Below are 16,798 nucleotides of genomic sequence, written 5' to 3' on the forward strand. Positions count from 1 at the left end.
TCTGGGAAGCACTGGCTTTGATGATAATCCTGATGATAATTCAGTTACTATTTCAATCTTCTCAGGCTCTTCTTCTGCCTAAGACTACTCTGCCCAGCCGGAAAAAGCTTCACACAAATGTGTACCAGGTTTTTGCATGGTTCATTCCAAGGGGCGTCTCCCCATCGTCTTCAGTTGTCCACTTCCTCCTCTTCATTCTGTTCTTCTTCCTCCAGCCTTCCCTCATCTTCATCCCTGCTTTTGTCCTGCTCTTCCGAATCTGTTTTTTTGTCTTTGTCTTTCTTCTTTTGCTCTGAAGCTTCCTTCTTACCTTTCTGCTCCCTCCTATAAGCTTCCAGAGCTTCTTTTAATGGGGTAACGAACCGCTGAAACTCCATCTCCTCCATGGTGGACAGCACATCGCTGGCATTCAGTGTCTTGCATTTCCCTTTCATCACAAAGTTGTTGGCACAGGATGTGGCGTACAGCACGAAGACGCTGGCGGCGCGGGAGATGGCACTCTGGGCCTCCTTGGAGCTGTTGACACCATCCAGGAGTGCCTCCTTGATGATTCTGGTGATTACAGCATTGGGCAGGTTTAGGTCCTCCGGCCTCTCCGCCATGGTCGCGGCCAGGGACCGTCAGATTTTTTTTAATACACAAAAGAAACTGGCTTACAGAGATTGTGTCGTGATAAAGGAATCAGGAGCCAATGGTAGCTGAAGGACTCTACCGTTTAACCTTTAAGATCACTCAGAGTTCTACCAGGTGCATGCCCTGTTTTGTTTTTTTTTTAAATCTAGTTAATAAAAATTCCTCATTAGTATTTTCAGAGACATTTGAGAAAATATTGCCACTCCAAAGTGAAACTAGCCTCCCATAAAAAAGGAAACAGTGGAAGAAACAGAGGACTTGGAAATTAAAAATGATTATCAAAATAACATTCATGGAAATAATAGGATGGACAAGTGTGAAGTTCTGTTGGTGATGGGGAAGGTAAAGTCAAGAGAAGCCTCTAAGACTATAAAGCCAAGAGACCAAGAAATGGATGAAGGAATATGTATGAAGGATGAGGGGATAGACATGAAGGGCATGTCTGGAAGTCCCAGCTCGTCTGTTCAGATTTCTGAAAGGAAAAAAGGTGACAAATGATGGGAGGAAAACAGCAATAGAGAAAAGCTTTCTGAACACTGGCATCTGCAGCTTGGGTGGATGTGCTCATCACAAACAAGGGAGCAAGAAAGAGCAAACGTGGGCCTGTGTTAGTGACATTTCTGAACCCAGGGATCAAGGAACAGAAGCATCACAGGTTTCTAGTTGCCTCCGAGGAATCAGATATTCCCCTTGGCAGTGCTGCGCGCTCAGTGGTGTAGTCACACCTTTGACCTTCAGAGAAAGAATTATTCTCAAGGAGGATCCTGAATTACCAGTCAGATGTGAGGGCAGATGACTTTAAAAACTTAATTCTTTCATCAGAGCAGCTATACTTCTTGATGATTTTGTTTCCACTTTTGGTTTTTATAACCATGAAGAGAAGCTGGAAATGCAGTGATGATTTTCTCATTAACGTGAACAAGAATTGTGTTCTAACTACTTCAGTCCCAAGCAACTTTGTTGTTGATCAGTCACTAAGTTGTGTCTGGCTCTTTGTGACCCCATGGACTGCAGCACACCAGGCTTCCCTATCCTTCACCATCTCCCGGAGTTTGCTCAAACTCATGTCCATCAAGTTGGTGACACTATCCAACCATCTCATTCTCTGTTGCCCCTTCTCTTGCCCTCAAATCTTTCCCAGCATCAGTGTCTTTTCCAATGAGTCAGCCTAGAAGAACTCAAATATGCAAGAGCTTTGAGACCCCACAGAGGTTTAGCTGTTATCATCGACTGTGCATTCCCACTGCCCAGGGTGTTTCTGGGTGTCTTATATAGGATGTGCACATTCGTTTGCAGGATGAAGGAGTGAGTGAGTGACATTTGCTAGCCAAGGAGGTGGAAGTCCATATCTCTTGGGTTAGAAGAGGGTGGTTGGGCAGCATTTAACACCCTCATCCTCACCCCCCTGCCACCCACTCACTAACTGGATTTTTCTCTTTGCAGTTCTAGGCTGCCCTTCAGTACCTTTGTTTGAAAAGTACATAATTCAAGATCCCAAAGCTTTTTACGTATTGACTGGGATTGTTTTTGATCATAACTTCAATGACAGCACGGAACCCTTGCCACTTGAGGTAAGAGCATCTCTACCGTCACAGTCTTGTGATGCCCGCCTTCAACGTGAGTTCAGTAAGCAGTCCTGCTGCCGAGCTGCGCCTCGTCAGCTTTGTCGGCTGGTGGCTGTCTTATATCCAGAGGAGATGAGACAATAATACTGATTTCTTATCTTACATCCTGTTTTCTTATTCTTCAAAAGAGAAGACATTTTGGAGCGAGCCTGTGTCCTGAGGGTACAGGATGGCATAGTTTCAGCCACTGGGCTATGGAAGGGAGCCCCAGTGCTCAACCCCACAGACTGGAGTCCCAGTTCTGTTCTTCCTCCTGTGTAACCTTGGGACAGTCACTGACATTCTTGGGCCTTAGATTCTCTATCAGTTTAATGGAGTTAATAGTAGTTCCTAACTCATAGTGTGAGGATTAAATGAGTTTTATGCCTATAAAGTGCTTAGAATGGGGCCTGGAGTAGAGGCATTTTCCAGAAGGAATAGTAATTGTCATTATTACTAATCCCATGGACTTCAGATATGGTGGATCTGTTCATTTAAGGAAAAGGCAGGTTTATAAATATCAGAATATTTGATTTCTGCTTTAGGATGGGAAAACCACTGATGTATAGCTTTTGTGCTCTGCTGTGGCAAATAGATGGAGAAACAGTGGAAACAGTGGCTGACTTTATTTTTCTGGGCTCCAAAATCACTGCAGATGGTGATTGCAGCCATGAAATTAAAAGACGCTTACTCCTTGGAAGGAAAGTTATGACCAACCTAGACAGCATATTGAAAAGCAGAGATGTTACTTTGTCAACAAAGGTCCATCTAGTCAAGGCTATGGTTTTTCCAGTGGTCATGTATGGATGTGAGAGTTGGACTATGAAGAAAGCTGAGCGCTGAAGAATTGATGCTTTTGAACTGTGGTATTGGAAAAGACTCTTGAGAGTCTCTTGGACTGCAAGGAGATCCAACCAATCCATCCTAAAGGAAATCAGTCCTGAATATTCATTGGAAGGACCAATATTGAAGCTGAAACTCTAATACTTTGGCCACCTGAGGTGAAGAGCTGACTCTTTTGAAAAGACCCTGATGCTGGGAAAGATTGAGGGCAGGAGGAGAAGGGGACGACAGAGGATGAGATCTGTTGGATGGCATCACCGACTCAATGGACATGGGTTTGGGTGGACACCGGGAGTTGGTGATGGACAGGGAAGCCTGGTGTGCTGCGGTTCATGGGGTCTCAAAGAGTCGGATATGACTAAGCAACTGAACTGGAACTGGTACAGTCTATCTAACAATCAGTTGTTAGAACTGGTGCGGGATGTTGGACACTTACAAATGCCAGGCCCATCCCAGGGACCATCGTACTTGATCCCTCAGCACCCTGGAGGTAGGTACTGTTACCATCATTCCTGTTTTACTGATGAGGAAACCTGGCAAGGTTAGGTGACTTGCCCAGACTGCCGTGATTGCTCATTAGGAGATGGGAGTTTGGATCCCGGTGGTCTGGCTCCAGAGCCTGCACTCAGAGCCTTTTCACAGCACTGCTTTCCTGACGGGAGTCGTGACCCCTCTTGTTTCTTAGGCTGGTCACAGAAGGATGCAGGGAAGACACGTCCATGTTTGCCCCCAGAGGACGTCTGCCAGCATGGGTGCCCTTCCTCCCATCGAAGCTAATGTCAGGCACACCCTTGCTATGTCCTGTTCCATTTCTGAGTTCCTCGATCTCATGACTGCATTGGTTTTCTCTCTTTCTTCCTAGGTTGAGTACCACTTGCGCTTCAGTTTCTTTCAGAGGAATTATTTATCTTTGAGTTTAATCCTCCCTCAAGATGACGTCCAGGGCTGGCTCACATCCTTTCTTTATCCTCCTAACCTAAGTCAAGAGCCCCGAGACTATGGAGTTTCTGAAGGGGGAGCTCCAGGTGAGGAAGCCTCTGTGCATTGTCGTGAGCTGGTTTCATCCAGTCTTAATGACGCCATTTGTGTTGTTTTTGTGTCTGAACACTTGCTAAACTAACATTTCAGAAGAGATTGAAGCAGTGCATTTAGAAATGTGGCATTCAGGGAACTACCCTGGTGGTCCAGTGGCTAAGACTCTGTGTTCCTAATGTGGGGGGCCTGGGTTTGATCCCTGGTCAGGGAGCTAGATCCCACATGCCACAGATAAAGATCCCACGTGCCACGATTAAGACCCAGTGCAGCCAAGTAAATAAACATTAAAAAAAAGAAATGTGGCATTTAGTAAAATGCTTACATTCTAGAGTAAGTTAGTCCAGCAGTTTAGCCTCTGATTGTTTTGTAATGATACTGAATTGTTCAAGAGAAGAATGGAAGCATTTTACAAGAATGAGCACTTTCTTTATGTTTCCGTACGTGTTAACTTTCCCACTTATAACAACGTGTACTTGCCGTTAGCTCCCTGCACTGAGGGAAAACAGTGGGGCGATGTGGAGACTCTCTCATCCTCTCTCCTCCACAGTAAGCAGTGGCCTCCTGACTGGAGGCATGTGAACCAGTCCTCTCTGGGACTCGCGCCTTCCAAATCCCTGTCATGTTTTGGTCTCTGTCTTCATGAGTGGTTTAGGGTGACCGTCCTCTCAGGGCCCTTGGGGATGAACTACTCTTAAAAAACTAAGTCACCAGTCTGCAGCACCTTGTAGAGTGGCCACACTTTTGACCTGAAGCCTTGGGCTCGCAAGCCCTCCAAGTGGGAATCCCAAGTCCCAGGGTTTATAGTTTCATGTGATTCTAGAAAGGGTGTCAGCAGTTCTGTGGCAGTTCTCCTGCTTGCAATCACGGATATGTAACAGTTCCCAGAACTTTATCATTAACAATTTGTTCCTGCCCTTTTCACCCTGACACATCTGGAGGCCTCCCTAGGTCTTGGCCACCAGAAGACCTCAGTCCTCTCCACCCCAATGCTGGCATACCCCACTTGGCTCTGCCGGTGTGGAGGGCTGGCCACCCTTGCTTGGACATGGGCCATTATTTCTTAGAAAACTCCAGGACCAGGGATCTTTGCCTTTCAATCTATTTATTGTTCCCAAAAGCTGACCTTGGCACACCAGCTATGCTGTATTGAAACAAGAGTTGCTTATGGCGAAGACTGGTTTTGAGGTTTGGCAGCAAAATTCAGTGACCATAACCCTTGGACTTCAGCAGGGACAGTTCAGGGACAGGTCACAGCAGTTGAGAGGGGCTGCGTCTTCCAAGTTCTTTGAATTTGACTCTTCCTGTGTGGTGGAGAGCACAACTGCAGAGTGGGCACCCTCCCCAGAGCCTGAGGACTCAGGGGAGAAGATGCCCCCTGCCCCGAGGATGGTTGTGTTGGGTATCTCTCATTTGTCTGCCCAGAACTCCTGCTTACCCCATTTCTGATAAAAGACACCATCCCTCAGCCACACGAGTCCCACTGTGACTTTCTGCTCTTTTCTTCCATATCGTAGCACCTTGGCTATAGCAGTGCCTTTTCTATTCCTGACTGTGTGAATGGCTAGCCATCACCCATCTGAATTACCAGTTATTTTGCATCTTTGTTCTTAATCTCTTGTGCTTGATATCCATTGTTTTCTCATGTAGGATACTACCAAGAAGGCTTCCTGTCCATACAGCATGCGACAGATAGAGCCATCATGTGGCACCACGCTCCCACTGAGACGACCGGGCTGTTTCAGAGCCTCAGTGTGCTTCTGAAGAGATTCCCACACAGTGCCTATGTCCGGGACAGCTTCTTCCTGGTCCTGCAGAATGAGTTCCCTCTTTTCCTAATGCTCAGCTTCATCTGCATTGAGCTCATCACCATCAATTCCATCGTACTGGAGAAGGAGAGGAAGCTGAAGGTAATCGCGTCCTACAGACAGGTGGCCAGGAGTATGTGGGAACTGCTAATAAACAATGGCCAGGGTAGGAGGGAGGCCAGGGCAGGTGAGAGGTGGCTTTAGCTTTGAGAGCAGCCTTCGAGGTGAGTTGGAACTTGGATGTTCTTTCACCATTTTAACCGGCTTGCAGCTTAGCTCATGTTATTAGGTGAACTCTTACTTTCAGAAGGGGAGTGTCTGTCCTAGGTTCCTGACTTGCCAGCACACTGCCTCACACATGATAGGTGTGCAGAAATGTTTGTGAACTAACTAAAAATGAGAGGAATAATCATCCAAAATTAACTCAGTCTGTTTTGTGGCAAGGTAGACAGGGAGCGATCTCTAGAAGCCACAGCTTAAGATAGGGTAGATCTTTCTGCACTCCTCTGTTCCTTACTGAATCTCTTGTTACTTCTCTCCTCACGTTTTGCTCTTAGAGAAAGCCTCTTCTCCGTCTCTCCGGTCCCTCCTCTTTGGCTGATGCTCATGTGCTGAAGTAGGCGGCCAGTGGCTCCGTGAGCCGCACTCGGCCTCACCGGCGAGGCCTGGTTTGCTCTGCCTTCTCACGCGATCAGTCTGCCAGGGAGGCCGTGGCGGTGGGTTGCATTTCCTGCTTAATCAGACATGGTGGAGGGTAGGGGTGTTAACCCACTGCAACGGGTGCTGCTGAGACAGGGCCTGATGGCAGGCCTCTCCACTTGGCTCTGCATGGACTGTAAAGCTCCACGGAAGCCAGAAGCTTCTGGTGTGCTGTTGGAAACCCTTTCTCATTCCCAGCTCAGGGAAGGAGTTTTCTCTTTCCTATTTGTTAAGTCATTTCAGCAACAGATTGGTGGAGGGAAGGGGATGGGCATCAAATATTTTCACCCAGATCATTGACTTGGTTGTGTGTCTCCCATTTCACACTTGAGTTTGCTCTCTAGACAAAAATAAAGAACACTTTTGAAAAGCTTAAAAGTAAACACCAAATAGTATTTAAAAGTAGGACATTTAATTCTTAAAACCCTGGAGAAAATAAAAAGAAAGAGAATATAGTCCATATACCAAAAGACAAAAAACAAAGGAAATCATACACACACAAAAAAGCACATACAACAGAAGATGTAATATTAAATAAGAAAGCAGAAGGCCTTCTCTGGTGTCTCAGTGGTACAAAATCTACCTGCCAATGCAGGAGACACAGGTTAAATCCCTGGGCCTGGAAGATCCCACATGCTGTGGAGCAACTAAGCCTTTGTGCCACAACTACTGAACGCACGTGCTCTAGGGCCCACGAACTGCAGTTACTGAGCCTGTGTGTTGTAACTAGTGAAGCCTGTGGTCCCTCGACACAGGCCCATGCTCCACAGCAAGAGAAGCCACTGCAATGAGAAGCCCGTGGACCACCATGAAGAGTAGCCCTAGCTCACCACCGCTAGCGAAAAGCCTGCACCCCAGTGAAGACCCAGCACAGTCACATGAGCTCCAGTGCTCCAGTGAGCAGCACACACATCAAAAGAAGAGTTCATGTTCTGACATCACAGTACTGGCACACATTACATGTTTATGTGCTTTAATGAAGATAAAGTTTTAAATCATGTGTATGTCATTTTTGTGATTCCCTGCTTTAACCGACTCATTTTTGATTCATTGACCTACTACCACTTCTGATCTTTATAAAAGATAAAAACTCTATTTTTGTGCTTAGGGCATGGAGTATACAGAGTTATTACCACATATATATCTCCAGTACGAGACTGTGAACTTTTGGAATGCAGTCGCTCTACCTGTGGTATTTTTTCTGCATGGTACCCAGCATAGAGCTTTGCATTTATTCACTTACCAGACATTTTTTCACCAAACACGCTAGACATATGCATGTGAGTTACAGATACAAATGAAACCGTCCTTTTCCTCGGGTGATTCGTGGCAGTAAGGTCATGTTACAGAGGAACCCCCAGTGCCTGGGTAATGGGATGTGTGGATGTGCTGGCTGTATGGGGCTGTATGGAGCTGAGCAGAGAAGGCTTCACAGATCAGGTAACACTTGAACTAGGTTTTGAAAATCAAGCAAGATTTCAATAGGTAAAGAGAGAATGAGAGAAAAAAGAGAGCAACATGTGTGAGAGGCAAAGCAAACAAAAAAGACACAGAGGTTGAGATGTGTTTAGTGAATTATAGGAAGATTTTCTGTGACCAGAGCACAGGATGCCGAGGAGTTTAGATTCTATCCTCAGGGCCATAGGAGCCATTCACGGATAGTCAGTGTTCAGTAAATGAATGAACCAGCAGTTTACTAACCATAGCAAAAGAAGAATACTTTTAACCTAAGGTCTGTCTCTACCAGAGAAACTCCACTCTCTGGTTTGTTAATCTCTTTGCAACTCAGTCCCCACCACATCCATGATCCGCCTCTTCCCAGGATACACATAGGACCCTTCATCCCAGACTGCTCAGGTTTCAGTAACAGACAGCTAAACCAGACCAGTTCAGACTGAGCCGGAAGACCCTGTAACGTCTGGTTCTTTTCTCTTTCTAGGAGTATATGTGCATGATGGGGCTGCAAAACTGGCAACACTGGGTGGCTTGGTTCATCGTGTTCTTTATTTCTGCCTCCATTGTTGTTTCTTTCATGACCATTCTCTTCTGCACAGAGGTACACGTCTCTTGTCTTTCAGGATGTGCTAAGCTCTGGAGATAATGGGGGTAAAGTATGGTGTGGTGTGGGTGGTGGTGGTGAGATTCAAGAGATGGTGAAAACACAGTGATTGATGAACATTTTAAAAACCTCAGGTTGACATATGGTGGTATTTGCTAAGCCTTTGGCAGAGGAAGCATTGAAATTTATGATCTGGGAGAGCTTTGCCCTCCCTCCACTTCTCCAGTCTTCAAGTAGTGGGCCTGAGGGTGATTAGTTCATTAGGAAAGTTGAGTTATAAACTTTAAAACATTGCAAATTTTGTGCTCTGTAAATAATTGAAAATAGCTATTGTAAAAGTTAAGAATGTTCTTTTATGCTCAGGTATCTTGTTAATTGTTCCTTTTATGCTGTCAATGGAATTTTGTGTTCCAATTCACTAACTTGTGTTTAATAACTAAATTATAATATATGGATATATGAAAATCTGCCTTCTAAATTACCAAAATTGGAGCATTTTGAATGTAAAAAGGCAGGAAAACTCAGACTATATAACAAAATATATAAACAAAGAAAATTGCCTGAAAACAATAAAAAGAGGAGATATAAGAGATTGAAAGGAACACTAAAATTATTTGTAGTAGTTATAATGGTAAATATGATAAACTCTCTTATTAAAGCAAAAAGAACATTCACATTGGGCCAGAAATTAAATTCAAACTTATGCTTTCCTTAAAAAAGGTATACACACAGAGCATGATTTGTAAATGGTAATGGAAGCTGGATTAAAGGTCTGCCTTAAAAACCTATATATATATATATATATATATATATATATATATATAGTTTTATTTAAGATAGTCCTGGTTTTTAAAAATTTACATATTGTTTTAAGGGTCTTTTATGCCTTTTCTTCATTCTTTCCATGTAAGAATTATGTGCCTCTGTGATTATTTTGTAGATTGAAGAATCAGCAGTGTTTGGAAACAGTGACCCTAGTTTGATATTTGTGTTTCTAATGTGTTTTGCAATTGCCACAATTTTCTTTGCATTCATGATCAGCACTTTCTTCCAAAAAGGTGAGTCCTAATACAATTTTCTGTCAGGGAGTGTTTTTTTTTTTTTTTTAGGGAGTGTGTTTATGACTTCTTTTCTTGGTAGCATTGCTATTTCCATTACCTGTGGCATTAATTATTATTCCTTCAGAGTCAAGTTTTCACTTGTATGGTTACTTTAACAATGGAATAATTCCATTCCCCATTAAAGACATGTGAAATTAGTTCCGTATATGTACGCTTTTATGCTTCTGTGGGTTTCTAAATGTTATTTCAAAATAGATGGAAATGATAAGTCACAGTTTGGAAGGAAGGAAAGGCTAAGACATCCAGGGCAGATAATTTTCCAGGTCCTGATTGTGAAGTTGTTGCATAACAATAGTAAGACATCATAATAAAAGAGGAACTCCTGGGAATTTGGTTCTGTCAGGAGGGGTATTACCTCTAAAATGATAGGTAGAATAGATGAATCATGAAAGGCAAAAATAGTAAGAAGTTATGCCAAAGAGTGCAGGAGAATTGAGTTATGGGTCAACCTAGAGAGGTGCAGATAGAAACACTAATGGAGGACAGGCCTGGCAGCTGGCGACACAAAAAAAGAGGGTTTAAGAGAACTTGGGGAATTCCCTGGTGGCGCAGTGGATAAAAATCCTCCTGCCAATGGAGGGGACTTGGGTTCGATCTCTGGTTCAGATCTTCCTGGACCTTCCAGTTTCCCAGGAAGATCCACCATGCCATGGGACAGCTGAGCCTGTGTACCACAACTACTGAAGCTCACCTTAAAGCCCATACTCTGCAACAGGAGAAGCCCCCACAACAAGAAGTCTGTGCACCGCAGCTAGAGAGTGCACCTGGCTAGAAGTCTGTGCAGCTGGCTCAGCACAACTAGAAAACAGCCTGCTCACAGCAGTGAAGACCCAGTGCAGCCAAAGATAAATAAACAAAAGTAAAAAAAAAAAAAAAAAGAATTACCATATGATCCAGCAGTCCCACTCCTGGTCATATATCTGTAAGAGAAAAACTGTAATTCAAAAAGATACATGCACCCCAGTGTTCAAGACATGAAAGCAACATTAGTGTCTGTCAGCAGATGAATGAATAAAGAAGTTGTGGTGTACAGATAATGGAATATTAGCCATAAAAAAGAATGAAATAATGCCATTTGTAGCAACATGGATAGACCTAGAGATTATCATACTAAGTGAAGTAAGTCAGACAGAGAAAGGCAAATATCATATGATATCACTTACATGTGGAATCTAAAAAAAATACCAATGAACTTATTTACAAAACAGAAACAGACTCACAGACATAGAAAACAAACTTGTTAGCAAAGGGAAAAGGGAGAGAATAAATTAGGAGTATGGGATTAACAGATGCACACTACTATATATCAAGTAAATCAACAACTGGATTTACTTGTTACATATCAGAAGCTCTTGTTCTGGCCTCAGAGCACTGCATTTGCATCTCAGTGTTTATTCTGACTTTGAGCAGATCAAAAGATTCCATATCCATTTCTTTGGAAAATGATAGCACTTATAACATATTAGCAATTATTATCAGCCTTTACAAAAGAAGCAAATTCAGAGAAGCTACAGGACACCCAGAGTCCGCCATCATTCGTGTGGTTGGGTTCAATAAAGTGCTGCCTGATGCCTTAACGGTGGTTCTTTCTGTTATGTATGTAATCCTTACATTTTCGATCCTTGTTCTCTTAATTTCCTGGAATGCAAATGTTTGCCTTTATTTTATATTCATTTCCCAGACTTCTGTTTGATTGGTTTATCTCCAAATCTGGAACCACTATGCTTAGGGCCTGGAAATCTTGAATCCTTGACCCATTGTTTATGAGTCCCATGATCTTGAGCAAATTTATTTAATGTGGGTTAATAAATAAATTTCCTCCTCTGAAAAACAGGGAGGTTAGGAAGATTAAATAAGATACTATATATAAAGTGCTAGGCACAGTGCCAGGCAATGCTCCATAGATGCTGTTTAATCTACCGCTCATCTTTAGGCTTCCCTGATAGCTCAGTTGGTAAAGAATTTGCCTGCAACACAGGAGACCCCAGTTTGATTCCCCGGTCAGGAAGATCCCCTGGAGAAGGGATAGACTACCCATTCCAATATTCTTGGGCTTCCCTTGTGGCTCAGCTGGTAAAGAATCCGCCTGCAATGCAGGAGACCTGGGTTCGATCCCTGGGTTGGGAAGATACCCTGGAGAAGGGAAAGGCTACCCACTACAGTATTCTGACCTGGAGATACATAGTCATAGTTCATGGGGTCGCAAAGAGTCGGACATGACTGGGTGACTTTCACTTTCATCTTTGAAGAAGACGGTTTTTACTGTTGGAGATGTTATTAATGCACTATTGGAGAAGGCAATGGCACCCCACTCTGGTACTCTTGCCTGGAAAGTCCCATGGACGGAGGAGCCTGGTGGGCTGCAGTCCATGGGGTCGCTGAGAGTCGGACACGACTGAGCGACTTCACTTTGACTTTTCACTTTCATGCATTGGAGAAGGAAATGGCAACCTACTCCAGTTTTCTTGTCTGGGGAATCCCAGGGATGGGGGAGCCTGGTGGGCTGCTGTCTATGGGGTCGCACAGAGTCGGACACGACTGAAGCAACTTAGCAGCGGCAGCAATAGCAGAGAAAGTTCTAGGCAGTTAAATGCTTGTGCATTTTCATAAGATGTATTCATTTTTTTAAGTGCAACAAATCCTCTTCATCTTTTGATAGTGAAAGTACAAGTGTAAAAGGTTTCTATCAAAATTTCTGAAAAGACTGCTTGTGCATTATCAATGAAACTCTTTTCATTTCTGCCTTCTGAATCTGCAGCTCATGTTGCCACCGCCTCAGGAGGCATCATCTTCTTCTTAACCTACCTCCCATATCTCTACCTTGCGTTCACATACAGCCGAAGGAGCTCCTTCCAAAAGATTGCCTTTTGCCTCCTCTCCAACGTTGCCATGGCACTGGGAGTCCGATTAATCTCCACATTTGAAATAAGAGGTGAGCCTTACCCTTCTCAAGGTAAACTGCCTTGATGTCTTGCCATTTCCTGACAGGCAAAGTTGACCTTTATTTCCAAGCAAATATGACTGGTTCATTTTATTCAGTGTTTGGAGCATTTATAGTATACTTACATCGATGATAGGTACTGTAAGGAATACTTAGGAAATATGGAATAAAGCTTAGACTGTGCAGGTTGCAATGTAGTTTGGGGGAAAAACTAAAGTGTGCTGATGATTTAGGGAATTATATGCCTATATAATTGTATGGATCTAAAATGCATAGAGTTATAATTAGAAGTTCAAATAACCCCTCAGAACTTCACAGATGATGTCGTGCTGTTGCAGATACCATATTATATCCTCATAGGCCTCCAGGTGAGTCTTCTTTCACAACAAGCTAGTCTAAGGGACCGTCATCAGACGTGTCCTAGCTCCCTTACAGCCTACACACTTTGGGGTGGAAAGTACAATGCCAAGTTTTCATTTGTCTCATGTTTCTGAAGTTTGAAGAGTTTCCGCAATACCTACAGTCATTGCAGAAGATTGCAGCCAACATATCAATCTAATTGTAGAACGCTGAGCCCTGTGGGGTCTCAGTACTTACTGAGTGAAACTGTTTCACATTTCAGTGGTGGTAGGATGATCCACTCTGAGCACTCCAGCAAGTTGCTTCATTGCTCAGTGTTAGTTTTTATCACCAGAATCCACATCCCAAATGACACAGCTGGTTTTGCAGCAGATAGCAGGGATAGGAGTTGAAGTTGGGTCTAGTTTGCGGGTCTCCTTACTGCCACTGGGATAGTCTCCAATGGCCAGTTTAGAGGCATCGCCTACCAATGGATTTCTTTGTTAAGTTGGGATGGTCTAAATGGGTTAAGGGTACTTAAAATTTAATAAAAGATGTTAAGTTGGCCAGAATTTATTGAAGGTGAGTGATTTTCTTTAACAAAGCAATGTTGATCCCATAATTCACAAATACAGGGGAAAGAGTAGATTTTAAATGGTGTATCTGATTCCTTCCACATTTGTGAATGACTGTAGATGCTTAATGGGGTCTGTTTGTTAAAACTGAGGGAATCAGAGTGAGTGGTTGGGCCTATGCTAAATTTGTTCCTGTGCTAAGACTGTCTTGATTATTTATGATCAGTGTTTTTTGCTGAAAGGCATGGGATAGCCCACAAGTGCTGTGGCGTTACAGCTGAAGGAAATGCAAATGCATATGACCATAAACAGGTAGGATTCTCTAAGAATATAATTGATGAAATGTTAAAAATCCAAGGATAATATTTCTTAGAGTCCTCACGCTTTCACTGGATTAGGTTTTCCTGGTCATCTGACCTATCTGTTCAAATCAGACAGCAGACCTGATAGTGAGTGAATAAATGGAATTTCTCTACATTGTCTCAGTAAGTCTAGTGCAGGACTTTCAGTTCTAACCTGAAGCAGGAATCACTGTATATTAATACAACATAAAGCAGACCTGTGGTTGTATGGCAGAAACATTTTGACCTCTTTTTTTTTTTTTTTTTCAGTTCAGTTCAGTTCAGTCCCTCAGTCGTGTCTGACTCTTTGCAACCCCATGAACCACAGCACGCCAGGCCTCCCTGTCCATCACCAACTCCCGGAGTCCACCCAGACCCATGTCCATTGAGTTGGTGATGCCCATCCTCTGTGGTCCCCTTCTCCTCCTGCCTTCAATCTTTCCCAGCATCAGGGTCTTTTCCTGTGAGTCAGTTCTTTGCATCAGGTGACCAAGGTATTGGAGCTTCAGCTTCAGCATCGATCCTTCCAGTGAATATTCAGAACTGATTTCCTTTAGGATGGACTGGTTTGATCTCCTTGCAGTCCAAGGGACTCTCAAGAGTCTTCTCCAACACCACAGTTCAAAAGCATCAATTCTTCAGCTGTCAGCTTTCTTTAGAGTCCAACTCTTACATCCATACATGACTGCTAGAAAAACCATAGTTTTGTATTAGTAAACTAATTTACTAGATTAGTTTTAATTTTTAAGAGGCCCAGTAATTAATGCCTTTCCCTCCTCCTTAATTTCTGAACCAATTGAGAAACAAAACAAAGATGTCATTGTATTAATGCATTACCTCTTAAAAATTTTTTTGGATATGCAGAGTCTTAGTTGAGGCATGAGGGATCTAGTTCTCTGACTGGGGATGGAACCCATGCCCCATGCATTGTGAGCATGGAGTCTTAACCACTGGACCACCAGGGAAATCCCTGTACATTGTATAAAATAATGATGATAATGTCTTCATGGTTTTTTTTAAGAAATGGAATTAGAATATATAAAAGGATTTTTGAAGAGATAAAGTCAGAAGTCAATGGGAATAAATACTTTCTGGAAGGAGAGTAAAGATGTTGATTAGACTTTGCAGCAGAGTAGATCTGGTAATTCATTACTAAGCCCACCAGCAAAAGGCTAGAAACAGTGTAAAACTTTCAAACTTAATAGAAAATCGAATAATCAAAAGCTTGGTTAAGTCAGGAAGAAGTGGTGTGGGGGGATGAATTGTGTCACATGGCCTCTTCTACTGCAAAGGAGACTGAGAAGTCAGGGAAGAACAGTCAGGATCAAAGAGATGCAGGGGCAGGGGAATTTGCCAAACTCCTTTCAGCAGCACCTTACTCTCAAACATAATCGTATGAATTGTGCAAACAAGTAACATCTAACTCCTACCCAGTCCAAACTCCAGCAGTTTTTTTTTTTTAATAGAACTCAATGAGCTGATTCTCAGATTTACATGGGAGTATAAACAACCAAGAAGAGCCAAGAACTCTTGAGGAAGAACAAGAGAGAAAAAACGTGCTTTCCCAGATTTTGTGATTTATCATAAAGCAATAGTAATTAAAATTATAGTTGACAAATAGACTAATAGAAAAGAAGAGACAGACAAATGCACTGTTAGGTATCAGAGACAAGGCTTCAGAGCAGCGGGGTTTAATAAACAATCCTGGAGCAACTGAAGAACATTATGGAAAAAATTGAAATTGGACTTTGAATTCACACTATACACAGAAATCGTTTCCAATGTCAAAAAACTATTGTTTTTGGGATATGATATAAGAGAGTATGTTCATGTTTTTAAAGTAGGAAAGATTTCTTAAACAAGATACAAAAATAGCTGTCAGGAAAAGACTGATAAATAGTGACTTGAAACTGAGGAACACCATGAAGAAAATGCAAAGAGAAGCTACAGAGTGGGAGAAGATTCTTGAAACACATTTAACCTGCAAAAGGCTTGTATTTAAAGGATATTTAAAGAATTCATGAAATCAATTAAAAATTGTACTTTGTAGTATAAAAAAGCAAGTATAAAAATAGGTGCCTCACAAAAAAGCATATTTAAATAGCCAATAAACATAAACAAGATAGAAGGAAATAAAGTGACATGTTTAAGGTACTGAAGAAAACTCCTGTCAACCCAGAATTCTATATCCAGAAGAAAGTCAGGGATGACTTGCAAATAAACAAAAGTGACGGAATTGATTGCTAGGAGACATTACAAGAAATGTTGAGTTCCTCAAGCAAAAACAATATATCAGACAGGAGCTTGGATCTACACACAAAAATAAAGACCAGTAAAAATGGAAAATAGAATTTATTTTGTCTTTTGTGGAGTTTTTTTGGCTCTAAAAAAGAACTGACTGACTAAAGCAAAAACGGGAGCAGTGTGAGGTGCTAAATAATAACTTGTGTGACAGTAAAACTCAGGACAACAGTAGCAAAGGGTGGGAGGGAAGTACTGGAAACCGGAAACTGTTGTAAGTTCCTCACACTACACATGAAGTAACCTCCTTTTTTTTTTTTTTCATTCATTTTTATTAGTTGGAGGCTAATTACTTTACAATATTGTAGTGGTTTTTGCCATACATTGACATGAATCAGCCATGGATTTACATGTATTCCCCATCCCGATCCCCCCTCCCGCCTCCCTCCCCATCCCATCCCTCTGGGTCTTCCCAGTGCACCAGCCCTGAGCACTTGTCTCATGCATCCAACCTGGGCTGGTAGTCTGTTTCACCCTTGATAGTATACTTGTTTCAATGCTG

General features: G+C 42.6%; 2 protein-coding genes across 2 annotated transcripts in view; one reads left to right on the top strand and one right to left on the bottom strand.

Moving 5' to 3' along the window:
• Window positions 1–16,798, top strand: part of LOC133063989 (ATP-binding cassette sub-family A member 17-like) — an 86,606-nt gene that overhangs the window by 7,607 nt on the left and 62,201 nt on the right. The window contains exons 3-8 of the mRNA XM_061153930.1: window positions 2,077–2,204; window positions 3,943–4,105; window positions 5,763–6,022; window positions 8,559–8,675; window positions 9,619–9,736; window positions 12,558–12,731. Coding sequence (XP_061009913.1) covers window positions 2,077–2,204; window positions 3,943–4,105; window positions 5,763–6,022; window positions 8,559–8,675; window positions 9,619–9,736; window positions 12,558–12,731 — 960 coding nt within the window. The remainder of the gene's footprint in view (window positions 1–2,076; window positions 2,205–3,942; window positions 4,106–5,762; window positions 6,023–8,558; window positions 8,676–9,618; window positions 9,737–12,557; window positions 12,732–16,798) is intronic.
• On the bottom strand, window positions 171–602 carry LOC133063349 (DNA polymerase epsilon subunit 3-like). Its single transcript, XM_061152607.1, has one exon. It carries the CDS (start codon window positions 600–602, stop codon window positions 171–173), a length of 432 nt encoding a protein of 143 aa, XP_061008590.1.

The sequence above is a fragment of the Dama dama genome, chromosome 10, assembly GCF_033118175.1.
Source record: "Dama dama isolate Ldn47 chromosome 10, ASM3311817v1, whole genome shotgun sequence".
NCBI lineage: Eukaryota > Metazoa > Chordata > Mammalia > Artiodactyla > Cervidae > Dama > Dama dama.

Excerpts from the sequence above, each read along its gene's own strand:
- LOC133063349 (XM_061152607.1), bottom strand. The coding sequence starts at position 602 with ATGGCGGAGAGGCCGGAGGACCTAAACCTGCCCAATGCTGTAATCACC.